Source organism: Odocoileus virginianus, chromosome 11 (assembly GCF_023699985.2).
Source record: "Odocoileus virginianus isolate 20LAN1187 ecotype Illinois chromosome 11, Ovbor_1.2, whole genome shotgun sequence".
NCBI classification, from domain to species: Eukaryota; Metazoa; Chordata; class Mammalia; order Artiodactyla; family Cervidae; genus Odocoileus; species Odocoileus virginianus.
In genome coordinates this window covers 33781628-33802700 of record NC_069684.1, presented here as the reverse complement: position 1 = coordinate 33802700, position 21073 = coordinate 33781628, and the positions used below count along the sequence as shown (strand labels likewise).

Here is a 21073-nt window from a genome sequence, read left to right as displayed (position 1 = left end):
ACAACAGCTATTAAAAATTATATAAAGGCTCCACAGTGACAACACACACTTCTGGAAAAACTAACATGTTATCAAAACTTGTGTCTCATACCTGATAACACTATCAATACAGTTTATCTGCTGATAGGATGGGCTATGCTGATCTTTTCTCAAATCCTCACAGGACTCAGTGTATATGCTATTATTTTTCACTGTCTGGAAGGAAGAGCAGGTCTTCTGCTCATCTGAAATAGAATGAAAGGATGTCCAATTAAAAATATATTCTTGAGAATATATACTTATTTAACAAAATTAAATCATGATATTTTAGGATAGATATATGGTACTTTAGAATAGACATGTTCAATATCATATAGCTATTAAAAATGAGCTCAGATCTAAATAAGCAGATATAGAAAGATACCACACAGAACAATTACATGAACAATTGCATATGTACCTTTTAAAAAAGGAGTGAAACAAATGTTTCAGGCAAAGTTATCAAGGAACAAACAGGTGAAAGATGAAAGGCTGATGGGGACTTTTACAATGCTGCTACCTGTACAACTGATGGATCCTGGCATCAGTAAGCAGGGGGTGACAGACACGTGTGGTGACAGAAAGTGCATGGCACTGCCTGTGCTGAATTGGTGTCCAACAGAACATTCTATGATGACAGAATTGTCTTTTATCTATACTGTCCAACCTGGTAGCCACTAACACCACATCCAGCAACCAAGCACTTGAAGTGTGGTTACAGCAAAAGAGGAACTACATTTTATGTTTTATTTATTTGTAATTTATTTGTATTTAAATTGCAAAATGTGGCTAGTTGTTACCAAATCAGATAGCAGAGGTATAGAGAGAGAAAAAAAGACCACAGGCTGGAGCACTGAAGAACTTTCTGTACAGAAGAAGCAGCCAATAGAGGAGACTTATCCAACCACCAATTTATTCTCTGTGTCTATGAGCTTTTTTGCTGTTGTTTATTTCTAGATTCCACATATAAGTTAAACCATATGCCATGTGTCTTTCTTATTTCACACAGCACAGTTCTCCTAAAGTCCTTTTGCTGTCACAAGGGAAGAATTTCATTCTTTTTATGGCCAAATAGTATTCCATTCTCTATTTATACCAGTTCCTTTATCCATTAATCCACGGATGCACACTTAGGTTGTTTCAATGTCTTGGTTATTGGAAATAATTCTGCAATGAACATAGTGATGCATGTATCTTTTCAAACTAGTGTTTTCATTTTCTTCAGATAAATACTCATAAATGAGACTGATGGTGGCCATTCTGATGGGTGTGAGATGACATTTCACTGTGGTTTCGATATGCTGTGGTCTCCAACTATAGCTATGGATTTATTTCTCCTTGAAGTTTTTTATCAATTTTTGCTTCATATTACATATTTTGAAGCTCTGGTGTTAGGTGCATCAACAGTCTTGTTTTATGTTCTCAGAGAATCAATCTCTTAGTCTTTATGCAATATCGCTCTGAAAGCCTTGTTCTAAAGGCTTGTTACTGTGTCTGACCTTAGTACAGGGCTTTCCAGTTTTCTTTTGACTACTGTCAGCATGGCACATCTTTTCTAACCTTTTACTTTTATCCTATGTTTTTAATATTCAGAATGGGTTTTGTTGACAATATACAGTTGCATCTTGCTTTTCCATCCAATCTGACAATTTGTCTTTTCACTGGTATATTGAGATCATTCACATTTGACGTGATCAATGCTGTTGGATTAAAATGTACCCATTTTTAAAAATTTTAATTGGAGAATAATTACAATATTGTGATGGTTTTTGCCATACCTCTTGCTAGGTGTTTTCCATTTGTTCCATCTGGGTTTTTTGGTTTGTTTCTTTTTTCTTCCTTTTCGGTCTCACTTGGGTTAAGTGTTTTAAATTACATTTTACCAAGTCTACTGACATTATTTATACTTCTTTAAAAATTTTTACTAATAATTATCCTGAAGTTTACATACATATTGTAAGAAGTCAGTTTCTATCTCATCGATATACTCCAAATAATAAAATTTGGAAGGAATTTTACAACAATATATTCCCAATACCTAGCTCCTGTTCTTTGCAGTTTTTTTACACACATTATAAATGCAAAATATTCTTTTTGTTTTAGTCAGTTATCTTTTAGAGTAACTAAAAAAATAAAATGTATTTTATCTTAAGTGCATAAGTATTAGCCACTCAGTCATATCTGACTCTTTGGGACCCCATGGACTGTAACCAGCCAGGCTCCTCCGTCCATGGACTTCTCTAGGCAAAAATGCTAGAGTGGGCAGCCATTCCCTTCTCCAGGGGATCATCCTGACACAGGGATTGAACCTGGGTCTCCTGCACTGCAGGCAGATTCTTAGCCATCTGAGCTACCAGGGAAGCCCATGGTATTTCATCTTAATTTATTCCATTTCCAGTGTTCTTCATTGGTTTGTGTAGATTCAAGTTTTATGTCTGGCATCCTATTCCTTCTACCTTTACAAATTCCTTTAGGATTCTTACAGAACAAATTTAATGCTGGCAGTAAATTCCCATAGCTTCTGTTTGAGAAAAATCTTTGTATCTCCATTTCTGAAGGATACTTCCCACTAGGTGTATAATTCTACATTTATGGCTTTCTCCTTTGAAGATTTTACTGTCTTCTAACATTCATGGTTTCTGAAGAAATGTATACTGTAATTCTTATTCTTATCCTTCTTTCTCTGTTTATAATCTTTTTTCTTTTGGTTACCTTCAATATATTCGCTTGGTTTTATTTTAGTTTGAATATGATATGCCCATGCATTTTTTTTTTTTTTTTTTTTTTGGTATTTATGCTACTTGATGTTCTTTGAATGTGGAAAATCTCAGCCATTATTTCAAGTATTCTTTCTGGGATTCCAATTACTCCTAATAGACCATTTAATCCTGTCCTCAAATTTTTTTTTTTTCCAGCTGGGCCACATGGCATGCAGGATCTTAGTTCCTCAATCAGGGATTGAACCCACACCCGCTGCACCGGAGTCATGGCATCTCAACCACTGGGCAGCCAAGGAAGTACACCTAAATTCTTAAGAGATTCACCCTGTATGTCCTGTTCTCTTTCTGTCTCAGATTGTGTCATTTTTATTCATCCACCTTCAAGTTCATTGATTCTCTTCTTAGTTGAGTACCCATCAATGGCATTCACTTACCTCCAGCGTTGCTAGCATTTGCACTTGATTCTTTCTTTTATGTTGTCTCTCTAGGCTGTGATTCCTTATGTGGTTTTGCATGTTGCCTACCTTATCCTTTGGATCCTGTATTCATTATTCAGTTATTTCCAATGTCTGTGTCCTGCCTGACTCTTGTTCCGATGACTGTTTTGTCTCTTAGGAGGTTTTTTCCCTTGTTTTTCGTATGTTTCATAATTTGCTGAGAACTGAACACATTATATCAGACAGCAGGGACTGGGCATGGCTTCCCTTCCACTATATCAGAGTCAATCTAATTAAGCTCTAGGCCAGGCTAAAAGCCTACTGTTGCTATGATGTCACTCAGTGTGTGATAGCCTTCGGCTCCCCCCAGTGTCACCCTGCTCCAGGTCGGGGCTGGTCTCCTGAGAGCTCTTCTTTTCCAGCGTCTGCCCCACTTTCAGGTTCTGGGCTGCCCTTTGCACTGTGCCTCAGAGAAGGTCCATCTCTTGCAGGTGACAAGATTCAGTCAGTTACAGGATCCAGCACTTACTTCACTTCATGTAAGCATGTGCCTCTCCTCAGATTATAGGCCTGCTGGCTGTCCTGTACCCTCAGCACTCTGATGGGTTCAAGAAAGATCATGAAATTAATGCCTGTCTGGGCTTTTTCCTTGTTAAGTTTGGAATGAATTAGTTCAGTTCATGAGTCATCTTCCACCTGGGTTTTGTGTTACCCTTGCAGCGGAACATTCAATTTTCCCTAATTTCCCCAATTACTTCTCTGGCAGCAGGTTATCAATCAGTACGAACAGATGATGAAGGGACTTTACATGTCTCTGTTGTTCCTTGTCCTGCCATAATACATTTAAGTTTCCCTTCTTAAGTGTGTGTGAGTGCTCAGTTGTGTCTGACTCTTTGCGACCCAATGGACTGTAGCCCGCCAGGCTCACCTGTCCATGGGGTTTCCCAGGCAAGAATGGTAGGGTGGATTGCCATTTCCTTCCCCATGGGACCTTCCTTCTCCCAGGGATTGAACACATGTCTCTTGTGTCTCCTGTATGGGCAAATGGATTCTTTACCATTGTGCCACCTGGATGCCCTATTATTCTTTCTTATTCTTTTCTAAAGCATGCCCTGCCTTTCTAAGAAGGGTAAACATGTATACTTAAAACCCTGTGCTCTTGTGTGCTGCAGCACCCTGTATATAAAACATTTATACAACGACCACTTAGTATTTTCCTTTTCATTGGTGTATGTCTCTACTCAATTTCTAATACTTAAATTATAACATTTTCCATCTTTAAGTTGTATCCCTGTTCTCTTGAGTAATAAAGATTTTTTTACTAGCTCTTTAAACTTGTAGGTCTTAAAAGGTTAATAAAATCAAGATGCCCAAGTAATTATCAGTTCTCCGAGGTTAGTCCAAATGGCAACAGATTTTCCCCCAGTCACATCCCATGTGTGCTCACTAAATATAACACATGTTAGAAAATATAAGTTTCTAAAAGCAGCATAAGTACACAGAGTTAGCTATAGCTTAAATTTTATAAGATGGTGAACAAAGTACTGATGTCTGCTTAGATATATAGCTTCAAACAACAGTACTGGTGGTATTGCCAGACCAATGGTAGATAATAGGAAACTGGATAAAGCAGGAGCTTAGAAAGAATTTCTACTCTGGGAAGAAATTCCAGAGGTCAGGACACAAAATCTCATGAACATGAGATCAGAGGTCAAGGCAGCAGCAGGTAGCACTGACTGGATCAGACAATGAAGAAAACATTTAGAGATTTTAGATTTAAAATCTCCCCTAAAGAATTTTCTCTACCAGGACATGGGATAATGATGAAGAGCAAGAAAGGTATTTAAGATAAATCCTTCTGTGGAGGAGATCTGACGGTGTCAAGCGACAAAAAAAGTTGTCTTTTCTATCTTGTGCCCTTACATCTACAGCAAAAGAAACAAACAGAACATGAAACCTTCTGTCAAGGTGAAGAAAAAGTACAAAAACCTAAAGTACAGGACTTTCTGTATCCAGAGGACATCCTATGGACTTCCAGTGATACCACCTGTAGGAGCCACAGTTTGATATTTTGTTGTGGAAATCATGTCAAGTCCCAAAAAAACACAGCTACTATATTATTACTGACTTTAGATAAGAAATTTCACCCTACTGTGTAAAACACCCATTTGACAATGGTAGAAACCATCAATTACATTTAGGTGATCAAAATCTACAATAGCTTCAAACATTATATTAATATTTGGGAAGAAAAATTAAAAGAGAAACTTACATAAGTTAAGAAGTTATGAAACTTATACATATGTGAAGTGAAGTGAAAGTCACTCAGTAGTATCTGACTTTTTGCGACCACATGGACTGTAGCCTGCCAGGCTCTTCCGTCCATGGTATTATCCAGGCCAGAATACTGGAGTGGGTAGCTGTTCCCTTCTCCAGGGGATCTTTCCAACCCAGGGATCAAATCCAGGTCTCCCAGATTCTTTACCATCTGAGCCACCGGGGAAGCTCATGTGTGTGTGTGTGTGTGTGTGTGTGTGTGTGTGTGTGTGTGTGTGTGTGTGTGAAGTTACAGATATATCAATTTCAGTTCAGTCGCTCAGTCATGTCCAACTCTCTGTGATCCCATGAACCGAGCCAGGCCTCCCTGTCCATCACCAACTCCCGGAGTTCACCCAAACTCATATCCATTGATTGGTGAAGCCATCCAACCATCTCATCCTCTGTCGTCCCCTTCTCCTCCTGCCCTCAATCCTTCCCAGCATCAGGGTCTTTTCCAATGAGTCAGCTCTTCGCATCAGGGGGCCAAAGTACTGGAATTTCAGCTTAAGCATCAGTCTTTCCATTGAACACCAGGACTGATCTCCTTTAGGATGGACTGGTTGGATCTCCTTGCAGTCCAAGGGACTCTCAAGAGTCTTCTCCAACACCACAGTTAAAAAGCATCAATTCTTTGGGATCAAGATTTCTTTATACTCCAACTCTCACATCCATACATGACTACTAGAAAACCATAGCCTTGACTAGATGGCTTTGCCAACAAAGGACCATCTGGTCAAGGCTGTGGTTTTTCCAGTGGTCATGTATGGATGTGAGAGTTGGACAGTGAAGAAAGCTGAGAGCCGAAAAATTGATGCTTTTGAACTGTGGTGTTGGAGAAGATTCTTGAGAGTCCCTTGGACTGCAAGGAGACCCAACCAGTCCATCCTAAAGGAGATCAGTCCTGAGTGTTCATTGGAAGGACTGATGCTGAAGCTGAAACTCCAGTACTTTGGCCACCTCATGTGAAGAGTTGACTCACTGGAAAAGACCCTGATGCTGGGAGGGATTGGGGGCAGGAGGAGAAGGGGACGACAGAGGATGAGATGGCTGGATGGCATCACCGACTCGATGGGCATGAGTTTCAGTAAACTCCGGGAGTTGGTAACGGACAGGGAGGCTTGGTGTGCTGCAATTCATGAGGTCACAAAGAATCAGACACAACTAATGACTGAACTGAACTGAACTGACTAGACGGACTTCTGTTGACAAAGTAATGTCTCTGCTTTTTAATATGCTGTCTAGATTAGTCATAACTTTCCTTTCAAGGAGTAAGCATCTTTTAATTTCATGGCTGCAATCACCATCTGCAGTGAGTTTGGAGCCCCCCAAAATAAAGTCAGCCACTGTTTCCCCATCTATTTGCCATGAAGTGATGGAACAGGATGCCATGATCTTCGTTTTCTGAATGTTGAGCTTTAAGCCAACTTTTCCACTCTCCTCTTTCACTTTCATCAAGAGGCTTTTTAGTTCTTCACTTTCTGCCATAAGGGTAGTGTCATCTGCATATCTGAGGTTATTGATATTTCTCCTGGCAATCTTGATTTCAGCTTGTGCTTCATCCAGCCCAGCATTTCTCATGATATACTCTGCATATAAGTTAAATAAGCAGGGTGACAATATACAGCCTTGACATACTCTTTTTCCTATTTGGAACCAGTCTGTTGTTCCATGTCCAGTTCTAACTGTTGCTTCCTGACATGCATACAGATTTCTCAAGAGGCAGGTCAGGTGGACTGGTATTCCCATCTCTTTCAGAATTTTCCACACTTTATTGTGATCCACACACTCAAAGGCTTTGGCATAGTCAATAAAGCAGAAATAGATGTTTTTCTGGAACTCTCTTGCTTTTTTGATGATACAGCAGATGTTGGCAATTTGATCTCTGGTTCCTCTGCCTTTTCTAAACTCAGATTGAACATCTGGAAGTTCATGGTTCACGTATTGCTGAAGCCTGGCTTGGAGAATTTTGAGCATTACTTTACTAGCATGTGAGATGAGTGCAAATGTGCGATAGTTTGAGCATTCTTTGGTATTGCCTTTCTTTGGAATTGCAATGAAAACTGACCTTTTCCAGGCCCGTGGCCACTGCTGAGTTTTCCAAATTTGCTGACATATTGAGTGCAGCACTTTCACAGCATCATCTTTTAGGATTTGAAATAGCTCAAGTGGAATTTCATCATTTCCACTAGTTTTGTTCATAGTGATGCTTCCTAAAGCCCACTTGACTTCACATTCCAGGATGTCTGGCTCTAGGTGAGTGATCATACTATCATGGTTATCTGAGTCATGAAGATCTTTTTTGTATAGTTCTTCTGTGTATTCTTGCCACCTCTTCTTAATATCTTCTGCTTCTGTTAGGTCCATACCATTTCTGTTCTTTATTAAGCCCATCTTTGTGTGAAATGTTCCCTTGGTATCTCTAATTTTCTTGAAGATGTCTCTAGTCTTTCCCATTCTATTGTTTTCCTCTATTTCTTTGCATTGATCACTGAGGAAGGCTTTCTTATCTCTCCTTGCTTTTCTTTGGACCTCTACATTCAGATGCTTATATCTTTCCCTTTCTCCTTTGCTTTTCGCTTCTCTTCTTTTCACAGCTATTTGTAAGGCCTCCTCAGACAGCCATTTTGCCTTTTTGCACTTCTTTTTCTTGGGAATGATCTTGCTCCCTGTCTCCTGTACAATGTCACGAACCTCCATCCATAGTTCATCAGGCACTCTATCAGATCTAGTCCATTAAATCTATTTCTCACTTCCACTCTATAATCACAAGGGATTTGATTTAGGTTATACCTGAAGAGTCTAGTGGTTTCCCCCACTTTCTTAAATTTAAGTCTGAATTTGGCAATAAGGAGTTCATGATCTGAGCCGCAGTCAGCTCCCAGTCTTGTTTTTGCTGACTGTATAATTTCTCCATCTTTGGCTGCAAAGAATATAATCAATCTGATTTTGGTGTTGGCCATCTCATGATGTCCATGTGTAGAGTCTTCTCCTGTGTTGTTGGAAGAGGGTGTTTGCTATGACCAGTGTGTTCTCTTGGCAGAACTCTATTAGCCTTTGCCCTGCTTCATTCTGTACTCCAAGGCCAAATTGGCCTGTTACCCTAGGTGTTTCTTGACTTCCTACTTCTGCATTCCAGTCCCCTATAATGAAAAGGACATCTTTTTTTGGGTGTTAGTTCTAAAAAGTCTTGTAGGTCTTCATAGAAACATTCAAGTTCAGCTTCTTCAGCGTCAATGGTCAGGGCATAGACTTGGATTACCATGATGTTGAATGGTTTGCCTTGGAAGTGAACAGAGATCATTCTGTCGTTTTTGAGATTGCATCCAGTACTGCATTTTGGACTCTTTTGTTGACTATGATGGCCACTCCATTTCTTCTAAGGGATTCCTGCCCACAGTAGTAGATACAATGGTCATCTGAGTTAAATTCACCCATTCCAGTCCATCTTAGTTTGCTGATTTCTAGAATGTCGACACTCACTCTTGCCATCTCCTGTTTGACCACTTCCAATTTGCCTTGATTCATGGACCTAACATTCCAGATTCCTATGCAATATTACAGCATTCTTCTATCACCAGTCACAAGCACAACGGGGTGTTGTTTTTGCTTTGGCTCCATCTCTTCATTCTTTCTGGAGTTATTTCTCCACTGATCTCCAGTAGCATATTGGGCACCTACTTTCCTGGGGAGTTCATCTTTCAGTGTCCTATCTTTTTGCCTTTTCATACTGTTCATGGGGTTCTCAAGGCAAGAATACTGAAGTGGTTTGCCATTCCCTTCTCCAGTGGACCTATAATGCATATAGACTAACTTCTCAAAATAATGTCAACTATCATGATTGATCCAATTCTGAAATGCTCCTTACCTCGTATTGAGAAAAGAAAAGCATATAAGCAAGAAAAAGACCAAGTTTTCCATTCAATTTAGGTCGCTGACATTCTCCATTTGTTTGAAATGACAGGAAGGGATTATCATTCTAATAATATTTGATTATCTGAAATGTATTCTACAATTAACAAGTTTTGTTTATAAATTGCTCATGCAGAGGAACTGTGGTGCTGGAGAGTCCCTTGGACTGCAAGGAGATCAAACCAGTTAATCTTAAAAGAAATCAACCCTGAGTATTCATTGTAAGGACTGATGTTGAAGCTGAAGCTCCAGTACTTTGGACACCTGGTGTAAAGAGACAACTCACTGGAAAAGACCCTGATACTGGTAAAGATTGATGGCAGGGGAAGAAGAGGATGAGAGAGGACAAGATGGTTGGGTGGCATCTCCAGTCCATGAGGCCACAAAGAGTTAGATGTGACTTAGAGACTCAACAACATATAGAGGAAATCAACAAATTAGCTGGAATTAGCAGAAACATCAGTTCTTTAGTAGAAGTATTCTGTGACTACATTCTAACACCATGTAGCTTTCAGGAGAATATCTGCTGCTGCTGCTGTCATTATTATGGTTACTGTTACTTCTGTCACCTGGGTGTGTAAACCTGAGTAGCGACACCCAGGGGTCCTGGCTTCATGAGAGTGGAGAGCTGCCCTGATGACTCACCCCCAGGCCGTCCTGAGCGGGCTCCCGACACGGGCTTGTTTGCTGACTTGGCCCTCGACTTGATGTGGAGCTGCTGACCTAGATTCTTGATCTTGTTCACACTGGCACAGACCTGCTGCAAAGTCAACTTAGGGAAAAGAGTGATGAACAATGTTTCAAAGATTATAACAATGTGTATCAAGAGATACATAAACCAAATACATGTAACTTTTGGTTCTCTGAGGACAGAATGACTGAAATCACCATAACAGCATCAGTTTATTCTTCCACTGAGCCACAACACACGGGTGCTGATGAGGCTTTGCATCAACCTGTCCACGACATGCTAGTTTTTATTTTAATTTTGCTTTATTTATTAATTTTTTTGGCTGCACCCTGTGGCATGTGGGACCTTAGTTCCCAAACCAGGGATTGAACCCATGCCCTCTGCAGTGAAAGTGCTGAGTCTTAACCACTGGACCGCCAGGGAAGTCACCAGGCTAATTTTCAGAAAATATACAAGTAGCCCAAATGACACCTTCTTAAAGGTGGTGTTTTCTTTTTACAGACATTTTTCCCAAACCTAAGTGGATCAGAAGGTCTATGACCAAATCAGGTCTTCAAGTCAAGAGCATATACTGAGAAGCCACACACATCGAGGTAAAGAACAGGCGCTAAGACGTCCCGGGTAACAATACATGGAGAAAAGGACATGTGCTTGGAAGCACATGTGTGCCTGCTCACCGGTGCCTTTGGCACCTCATCCATGCCGTGCCTGCTAGACTCACTGGAGGACACGAGGCTGACCTGAGGCTCCTGTGACCTGCTGCTCCCCAGGTTCCCGTAGCCGCTGGACATGCTCCCGTGAATAGGCTGCGAGAGAGAGGGGGACCCATGTAGCCACAGGTTACATGGCAAGTTAGAGGGGAGATCTGCATTACCTGCCTTTGAGCTCACCTGCAGTAATCACTAAATTAAGGTGAAAATTTTTGGAATCCTAAGGGCGGCATGTGAAGGGTGATGCTGACATAGAGGACATTTCTTTCTCATCTCAGTAATTCTCAAGGGCAGAGTTTATTTTTCTAGTCTAGGTGGATATTTAGAGACCAACGATTTTTTTAAAAGCTGTAGTTAATAAATTTAACAAAACATGAAAATAAACTCTAGCTCTTGATGCTGCATTTAAAACAGGTAGAACAAACAAAATACCAATATATACCATACTATCTCTCCAAACCTAACAGATACTTCATGAACCCTAGAGATGGCTGGATAGCTTCATCAACTCAATGGACATGAGTTTGAGAAAACTCTGGGAGACAGTGAATGACATGGAAGCCTGGTGTGCTATAGTCCATCGGGTTGCAAAGAGTCGGACACAACTTAGCAACTGAATAACAGAGATTTTATCAACGACATTTTGAAAATTACTACTGACCAACAGTTTTAGTGATACCACTGTTGTAGCCAAATGCTCCGGGAAGCAAACTCACTCAGGACAGCGTGAATAGTGGAGTGCAGTTTATTACATTGGTGGGTCCGAGGCAGAGTTTCCTCTTGACCCAGGGACCCTGACTGATTTTTGTGACAACTGTTTATATCCAAAGTGTAGGTACCCAAGCCCCCATCCCCAAATTCTTTAAAACCCACTCTGGACAATGTTATTAAAAGATACAATCAGGTTATAGCCATAAATTCACATTCTAAAGCTATCTGGACATACAACTTAGCCAACAGCAATAGGTATTATTAAGATTACAGATAGTGATTGATTACATAGTGGACATTGCATTTCTTCTGGCTCTGGGAGGTCTAGGTACGGGGTCTGCCTGGGAATACGCCCGGGAGGCCTATTCGGCTGCTGGTATTTTATCTTCATGGCCTCCTAGATATATAGTCCAAAAGTTCGCCGAGACTGTAAGATGGAGTTCCTTTTCTTTTAAAAATGGAGTCAGTCCAGTCAGGGCAACCTGCTCCTTTCCTCTTTCACTATCAGTAAATACTCATCAAGTTTATTGATTGACTCTCTAGTAGTAATCATTTTGGTACTTGTTTTCAGCAGGTAATAGTTTTTTCATACTTTTGCCCCATAATGATTAGAGATACTGAGATCCGCCACCCCTCCCCCACTTTTAAAATTAATTATTTCAAAGAATAACAAAGCTAAAACACTGGCAGCATTTGAAACACAAGAATTCTCTAATTTAGAAATAACTTCTTTGTCTAATTGCTTCCTGTGACTCAGTATGCTGTCTTCAAAAGGGTTCTTACAAAAATGTCCTGTGTATTTAACACAGATAAAGGAAAACAAGATTAATGAAATTTAACTTAAAAAGAGGAAGACAAAAATTTCTGAAATGTAGAGGGTAAGGCTCACAGTTTATTTCTGTGAAATGACTTTACTAACACTGAATGTTAAAATTAAACACAACTATGAGAATTTTGTGTTTGTTTTTTAAAAAATCTCTCACTTTACCTGTAAGAGAAGTTTCTGAATTTGTTCTCGTAATTCTGTGATGTCTTTGTCATCACTGCTCATCTTTTTTACTCTGGTGGCAAAAACATCCTTGTTTAGTGGACTCCTACAAAATGCCAAGGGAAAGACTGAGTCATGCAATTTAAGATTCATTCATAATGAAGTCTAAAGTGATCTTTAATAGAATATTCAAACAACAAAGCTATGTCTTTACAAAGCAACTTTTCAACTCCAAATACAGAAAATATGAAGTTCATATTCTATTTATGGAAGCAGAGAAAATCCTAAGAAACAAGGGAGATGTTAACAGTTTTTAGTTTAGTCTCTTCATAGCTCTGATCTTCCCATAATCATCTCAGCACTGTATCTGTATAAATTTAAAACAGTGACAAGTAACCTCCTCAGCTACTAAAGCATGTTCAACAACTACTGGTCTCAAAATTTAACATGAACTGAGTAACCTACTGGTTCTGAAACTGAGGGCTTCCTTGGTGGTTCAGACAGTAAAAATTCGCCTTCAACGAAAGAGACCTGGATTTGATCCCTGGGTCAGGAAGATCACTTGGGGGAGGAAATGGCAACCCACTCCAGTATTCTTGCCTAGCGAACCCCCTGAACAGAGGAGCCTGGTGGGCTACAGTCCATGGAGTTGCAAAGAGTCAGACATGACTGAGTAACTAACAATTTCACTTTTCACTTTTTTTCTAAGAAATTTTAAGACCTTAAGTTTGTGAAACAACATTCAATGCTTAATGTATCTAATCACTTGGCTGTGTAATAAAGATGACTCTGCTCCCATCCTCATGGTGAACATGTGGCTGTCACAGAACCTTCAGCCTTCTTTATATTCAAATTCTAGAGCATCTGAAATCTACTAGCTGAATAGCAACAAAGAAGGAACTGACAATGACATTTTCTATGTGGCTTATTCTTGATGTACGTCATGAAGCAAGGCTACTTCCTGTTGTGTAGAGGGTCCTGAGTCATTGTCAGTATATTATCAAGTGTGAAACAGATCTCCAGTCCAGGTTGGATGCATGAGACAAGTGCTTGGGGCTGGTGCACTGGGATGACCCAGAGGGATGGGATGGGGAGGGAGGCGGGAGGGGGGATCGGGATGGGGAACACATGTAAATCCATGGTTGATTCATGTCAGTGTATGGCAAAAACCATTACAATATTGTAAAGTAATTAGCCTCCAACTAATAAAAATAAATGGGAAAAAAAAAGAATAAGCCACATTTTCGAAACTCTCACAATATGTGAGCGCCACTCCAAGTGCTCCACCACGTTCCCCTCCTCCTATCCCATGCGCCGTGAGCCTGAGTGTCATCCAGAGGTGTCTGGGCCACTGGTCAAGTGCAAGTCTGAGTGAAAATAGGACGTCCGGCTTTATGTAATGAGACTGGGATACTCCCAGTGTGGACCCTTCCTACAAAACTGAGTTATACATTTAATCACCATTACATCACTCAAAGGATTTACATGAGAGGATTCTCTGGTGGTCTAGCTATCAGGACTCAGAACTATCACTGCCAAGGGTTCAGGTTCAATCCCTGGTCAAGGAACAAAGTCTTCCTTGGTGGATCAGTGGTAAAAAATCTGCCTGCAATGAAGGGAGATGCACAAGATTCAGGTTTGATCCCTGGGTTAGGAAGATCCCCTGGAGAAGGGAATGGCAACCCACTCCAGTATTCTTGCCTGGAGAATCCCATGGACAGAAGAGGCTGGCAGGCTACAGTCCATAGGATCGCCAAGAGCCAGACACGACTGAGCATGCACATGTAAGGAACTAAGACCAACTGAGATACCACAAACTGCATCACTCGGCCAAAAAAAAAATTATTCACATGGAGGCAAGAGAGACAGCACCTTCAACAAATGCTATCAAGTCAGCATGAAGAGTTGGCTGCGGTACTCGTCAGGAAATTGGCTGAGGGCTAAGGAAGGAAACTTGGTTTTCGTCTCCTCTTTGCAACTTCCTCCCTCAGAGATGGCTGAGAAAGTGACTCTGTTTCACCGAATGTGGATTTTTTTTTTCTGTAATGTGACAGGTAATGTGTGAAGGCACCTAGCCTTCCTCCCCAGAGAGCTGCTTAATATTGAGGAGAGATTAAGGTTAGGGTCCCTCACTGAACGCTCTCACAGCCCCCCTCCCACTCAGCTGTCACCTTTCCAAAACTCTACCCATGTGTCACAGCACCGCTTCTTTTCCCGTGTGCGCTGGGCTACACGGAGGCAAGGAGAACGTCTGCTCTGTTTACAACCCCATCCTTGGGGTCCAGCGCAACGCCTGACTCAGCAGGTACTCCGTAAATACTTACTGAAGGAATAAATGCACTAAACTAACTATATAAACGTAACAGATAAGTATTATTCTGTGAGAGGTTAATACCTACTAGACTCTAAATGCTTTCCCTCACATAATCCTGCATGTGGAGATGCAAATATTGGTAGAATCTTTAAAAAACACTGAAAACACTGTAAGTACTAATATGTCCATTTATTCCACATATTTTTAAGATTTTTTTTTGATGTGGACCATTTTTAACGTCTTTATTGAATTTATTACAATATTGTTTCTGTTTTATGTGTTGGCTTTTTAGCCTCGAGGTATGTAGGGTCTTAGCTACCCAACTGGGGATCACACCTGCACCCCCTGCAATGGAACTCGAATTTTTAACCACTGGACCACCAGGGAAGTCCCTACTCCATATATATTTTTTTTTAAGTAATTTTTTCTCTTTCCTTTTTTTAAATTATGAAAGTATGATATTTACAGAAGACTTGGAAAATAGAGGAGAGTTACATATAGCCCCACTATGTGTGTGTGTGTGTGTGTGTGTGTGTGTGTGTGTGTGTGTATATATACATACATATATATAAATTATTTTTTAAAGTAGAAAATTAAGATTTTTAGTTGGGGTTTCAATATCAAAGGGTTTTCCTGGTGGCTCAGATGGTAAAGAACCCGCCTACAATGCAGGAAACCTGGGTTCGATTCCTGGGTTGGGAAGATCCCCTGGAGAAGGAAATGACTACCCACTCCAATATTCTTGCCTGAAGAATTTCATGGACTGAGGAGCCTGGAAACCTATAGTCCATGGGGTCACAAAGAGGCACAATTCAGTGACTAACACACACACACTCAATATCAAACTCTCAAAAATTAGCAGAATGAATATACAGAGAAGTAAAAGGATATAGCAAACCTGAGAAGCACTGTGAACCAGTTGAACATAACTAAGATTTATACAATTTTCATACAACGATAGGATCCAAATTATATTCAAGCTCCCATAGAGTCTAAACTAGGAGACACTGGAACATATTCAGGGACATAAAACAAGGTGCAAAAATTTCATGGTCTAAAGGTACTGAAATCCTACAGAGTCTGTTCTCTTATCACTGTGGAACTATGCTAGAAATCGGTATCAAAAGATATTTGAAAATAACTCACATATTTTCAAGTGCAATGTGACGTGTACCAAGAGAGATTTTTTACTTATTAGCCACTGAAAGCCCCTATTCCACACACTTTTAAATCAAAGAATGGAAAGGACAGTTGGAGAATAAATCTAGGACCCTCCTCTGGTGCTGATGGGGAGGTACTCACACCAGTCAACAGCCACCAAGATGGACATCTCATCAGAGGAAGTGGGGTTTCCTATATTCTAAGCAACCATCTAATTTTATCTTCATTTCCCAACAGGTTTCCCTATTCGGCTGATCAACATGAACAGCTCTTCCTTGGCAATCATATTAGCTACCTTAATTATCAGATTAGTCTTCTACCTCAAATCAGCCTCATGAGTCAGGGCTGCAGGGAGCCTGATACTTCCACTAAGGCTGCAGACTCACTCTGCTGAGAGGCTGACCCCTAGAGCACAGTCAGGTCAGAACAACCTGAGGCCTATCTCACCATGGCCCAGCATCACTCCATCACAATATTAACACAGGATAAAATAAGTCTGACTGGGAGATCTACTGTTCTTAGTTTTATGCTTATGTCTACAAAGTTGCATTAAAAAATACAAAGATAATTTATCAATCTATGGTTTTTCCAGTGGTCATGTACAGATGTGAGAGTTAGACCGTAAGGAAGGCTGAGTGTTTTCGAACTGACGCTTTCAAAGTGTGGTGTTGGAGAAGACTCTTGAGAGTCCCTTGGACTGAGATGAGATGGTTGGATGGCATCACTGACCCAATGGACATGAGACTGGGTAAACTCCGGGAGCTGGTGAGGGACAGGGAGGCCTGGAGTGCTGCAGTTCATGGGGTCACAAAGAGTCGGACATGACTGAGCGACTGAACTGAACTTCGGTATTATACTGCTGCTGTTGTTCTTGTTCAGCCGCTAAGTCATGTCCAATTCTTAGCAACCCAATATTTTGGCCACGTGAGGCAAAGAGCCAACACATTGGAAATGACGCTGATGCTGGGAAAGACTGAAGGCAAAAGGAGAAGGGGACAGCAAAGGATGAGATTATTAGACAGCATCACCAACTCAACCATCTCATCTTCTGTTGTCCCCTTCTCCTCCTGCCCTCAATTTTTTCCAGCATCAGGGTCTTTTCAAACTAATCAGCTCTTCGCATCAGGTGGCCAAAGTACTGGAGTTTCAGGCTCAACATCAGTTCTTACAATGAGCACCCAGGACTGATCTCCTTTAGCATGGACTGATTGGATCTTCTTGCAGTCCAAGGGAATCTCAAGAGTCTTCTCCAACACCACAATTCAAAAGCATTAATTTTTCGGTGCTCAGCTTTCTTCACCGTCCAACTCTCATATCCATACATGACTACTGGAAAAACCATAGCCTTGACTAGATGGACCTTTGTTGGCAAAGTAATGTCTCTGCTTTTTAATATGCTGTCTAGATTAGTCATAACTTTCCTTTCAAGGAGTAAGCGTCTTTTAATTTCATGGCTGCAATCACCATCTGCAGTGATTCTGGAGCCCCCCAAAATAAAGTCAGCCACTGTTTCCACTGTTCCCCATCTATTTGCCATGAAGTGATGGGACAGGATGCCATGATCTTTGTTTTCTGAATGTTGAGCTTTAAGCCAACTTTTTCACTCTCCTCTTTCACTTTCATCAAGAGGCTCTTTAGTTCTTCTTCACTTTCTCCCATAAGGGTGGTGTCATCTGCATATCTGAGGTTATTGATATTTCTCCTGGCAATCTTGATTCCAGCTTGTGCTTCTTCCAGCCCAGCGTTTCTCATGATGTGCTCTGCATATAAGTTAAATAAGCAGGGTGACAATATACAGCCTTGACTCCTTTTCCAATTTGGAACCAGTCTGTTGGTCCATGTCCATTCTAACTGCTGCTTCCTGACCTGCATACAGGTTTCTCAAGAGGCAGGTCAGGTGGTCTGGTATTCCCATCTCTTTCAGAATTTTCCACACTTTATTGTGGTAAACACACTCAAAGGCTTTGGCATAGTCAAGAAAGCAGAAATAGATGTTTTTCTGGAACTCTCTTGCTTTTTTGATGATACAGCGGATGTTAGCAATTTGAGCTCTGGTTCCTCTGCCTTTTCTAAAACCAGCTTGAACATCTGGAAGTTCACGGTTCACGTATTGCTGAAGCATGGCTTGTAGATTTTTGAGCATTATTTTACTAGCATGTGAGATGAGTGCAAATGTGCGATAGTTTGAGCATTCGTTGGCATTGCCTTTCTTTGGGATTGGAATGAAAACTGACCTTTTCCAGGCCCGTGGCCACTGCTGAGTTTTCCAAAAACTGACATATTGCTTACATATTGAGTGCAGCCCTTTCACAGCATCATCTTTCAGGATTTGAAATAGCTCAACTGGAATTCCATCACCTCCACTAGCTTTGTTTGTAGTGATGCTTGCTAAGGCCCACTTGACTTCACATTCCAGGATGTCTGGCTCCAGGTGAGTGATCACACCATCGTGATTATCTAGGTCATGAAGATCTTTTTTGTACAGTTCTTCTGTGTATTCTTGCCACCTCTTCTTAATATCTTCTGCTTCTGTTAGGTCCATACCATTTCTTTATTGTGCCCATCTTTGCATGAAATGTTCCCTTGGTATCTCTAATTTTCTTGAAGAGATCTCTAGTCTTTTCCATTCTGCTGTTTTCCTCTATTTCTTTGCATGGATCACTGAGGAAGGCTTTCTTATCTCTCCTTGCTATTCTTTGGAACTCTGCATTCAGATGCTTATATCTTTCCTTTTCTCCTTTGCTTTTCACTTCTCTTCTTTTCACAGCTATCTGTAAGGCCTCCTCAGACAGCCATTTTACCTTTTTGCATTTCTTTTCTTAGGGATGGTCTTGCTCCCTGTCTCCTGTACAATGCCACGAACCTCTGTCCATAGTTCTCCAGCACTCTGTCTATCAGATCTAGTCTGTTAAATCTATTTCTCGCTTCCACTGTATAATCATAAGGGATTTGATTTAGGTCATACCTGAATGGTCTAGTGGTTTTCCCCACTTTATTCAATTTAATACTGAAGAGTTAGGTATAATTCCCATTCCTAACAGAAACAGACATCAAAGGGAAACTTATGGGCTGGCTGAGAAACCTATAGGTCAATTTTATATGGACCACAAAGCCCAGGGACCAACAGGATATCAGACTATAAGAACAATGGTCCAGGTTGCTTGGGATTGATTTGTAAGGTTGTTACACGGACAAGAAACAATAATCAAGCAGGCGTGAATTAGCTGTGCTGGCAGGCAAATAAATATGAAAGAATCTATTTTTTAAAAATAAATACATAACGAAATTGAGACAAATAAGTGGAATTTGACAGTAGAAGAAAAGGAAAAAAATAGAAAAAATAAAAAAAATCTTATATGCTCACTAAAGAGAATGAAAAAATTGAGAAAAGGAAAAAAAGGGGGAAAAAAACCACTTACTCCAAATCCACTATCCAAACATAATCAAAATTTATATTTTATTTCTTTCTAATCTTCTTTTTCCTATTTCATAGCATTTGTTTTAAACATAATTAGGCTGTATAAAAATTCTGCAGGCTGCTTTTCCCACCATCTAATATATCAATTTCCCATGATACATACTTTCTATAAAAATTTTCATTGGATCAATATAATAACACGTCAAAGAAATATTTCAGAACTTCTTAATGATGACATTTAAGCTATTATTAGTCAATCCTAAAGGAAATCAATCCTGAATATTCATTGGAAGGAGTGATGCTGAAGCTGAAGCTCCAGTACTTTGGCCACCTGATACAAAGAGCTGACTCACTGAAAAAGATGCTGATGCCTGGAAAGACTGAAGGAGAAGGGGAAAGCAGAGGATGAGATGATTAGACAGCATCATCAACTCAGTGGACAAGAGTATGAGTAAACTCCACGAGACAGTGAAGGACAGGAAAGCCTGGTGTGCGTCCATGGGATCAAGAAGCGTCGGACATGACTTAGCCATTGAATAACAACAATAACAAGCTATTACAATTAAATAACATTGCAGAATCTGTCTTTTCTTTACAAAGCTCTCTGTATTTAGACTTATTTCTTTAGAATACTCCCATAATAGAGTTACTAGGCCAAGGAAGTAGAAGTAGAAATATTACAAGGCTCTTAATATTTAAAGGCCAAACTGTCTTCTAGAAACTGTCAAAAACCTGCTCTTTGTTGAGTTCATGTGTCAACTGATTCAAAGGGGAGTCAACAGGCCTGAGAATGTTATTTGAAAAAACATTTTTTAGAAAATGTGAAAACTGATTGACTTACTTTCGCACTTTATGGCGACCGATGATGAAAGAAACCTTCCGGCTCCATGGGTTCACGAAGCTGGACCAACTGGAGTCCAGTATGATGTAATCCCCATGTAATCCCCCAAAATCTAATGGGCAGGTGTTCAAAGGGAGGATGGCCGGCATACTTCAAGACTACGTAAAACAATAAGACAGAAGTTATTTAACATGAATGTTTGTTACAAATGCCTCTCTTAAGGCACTTATTTGTAAATGTTTGAAAATATCAGAATAGAAAAAAAATATTGTTTCAATAGTTTCCACACACTGTTTTCTTGATTAAAGATAAGATTCTGATGAGTAAGGGGCTTCCCAAGTGGCACTCATGGCACTAGTGGCACTGCTTGCCAATGCACAAGAGATGGGTTCGATTCCTGGGTTGGGAAGATCCCCCGGGGGAGTAAATGGCAACCCACTCCAGCATTCCTGCCTGAAAAATTCCATGGGGGTGGGCTACAGTCCAGGCAGCTGCACAGGACGGAGTGACTGAGCACTTCTAATGATATTAGTGCTTGAGAGTAGCTCTAGTGAGAAATGAAATGAAAAATTTAAGAAGATCAGTGGAAAAAAAAAAATGCCCTCCTGTAAAGAAGCAGGTGCTTACCTTTTTGGTGCACGGCAAGCATCAGAGAGCGATCTTCTGGGTGCAGGTACGCTAGGATGGATGTCCCGATCAGGTCCTGAGGTAGGTAACCCAGGAAAGGCACGGCCCTGAGCACAGACACAGCACAGGTGGCATGTCACTCGCAGCAAGTGACTGTTGAAACCTTACGCACTTTCAACAGTACTTTTCAGATAAACTCTAAATATGAA

General features: G+C 40.5%; 1 protein-coding gene across 1 annotated transcript in view; it reads right to left on the bottom strand.

Moving 5' to 3' along the window:
• The window catches only part of PER3 (period circadian regulator 3), a 70594-nt gene that overhangs the window by 26118 nt on the left and 23403 nt on the right, over positions 1-21073 (bottom strand). The window contains 7 exon segments of the mRNA XM_070474237.1: positions 92-224; positions 10049-10175; positions 10772-10900; positions 12504-12609; positions 20238-20341; positions 20343-20395; positions 20865-20971. Coding sequence (XP_070330338.1) covers positions 92-224; positions 10049-10175; positions 10772-10900; positions 12504-12609; positions 20238-20341; positions 20343-20395; positions 20865-20971 — 759 coding nt within the window.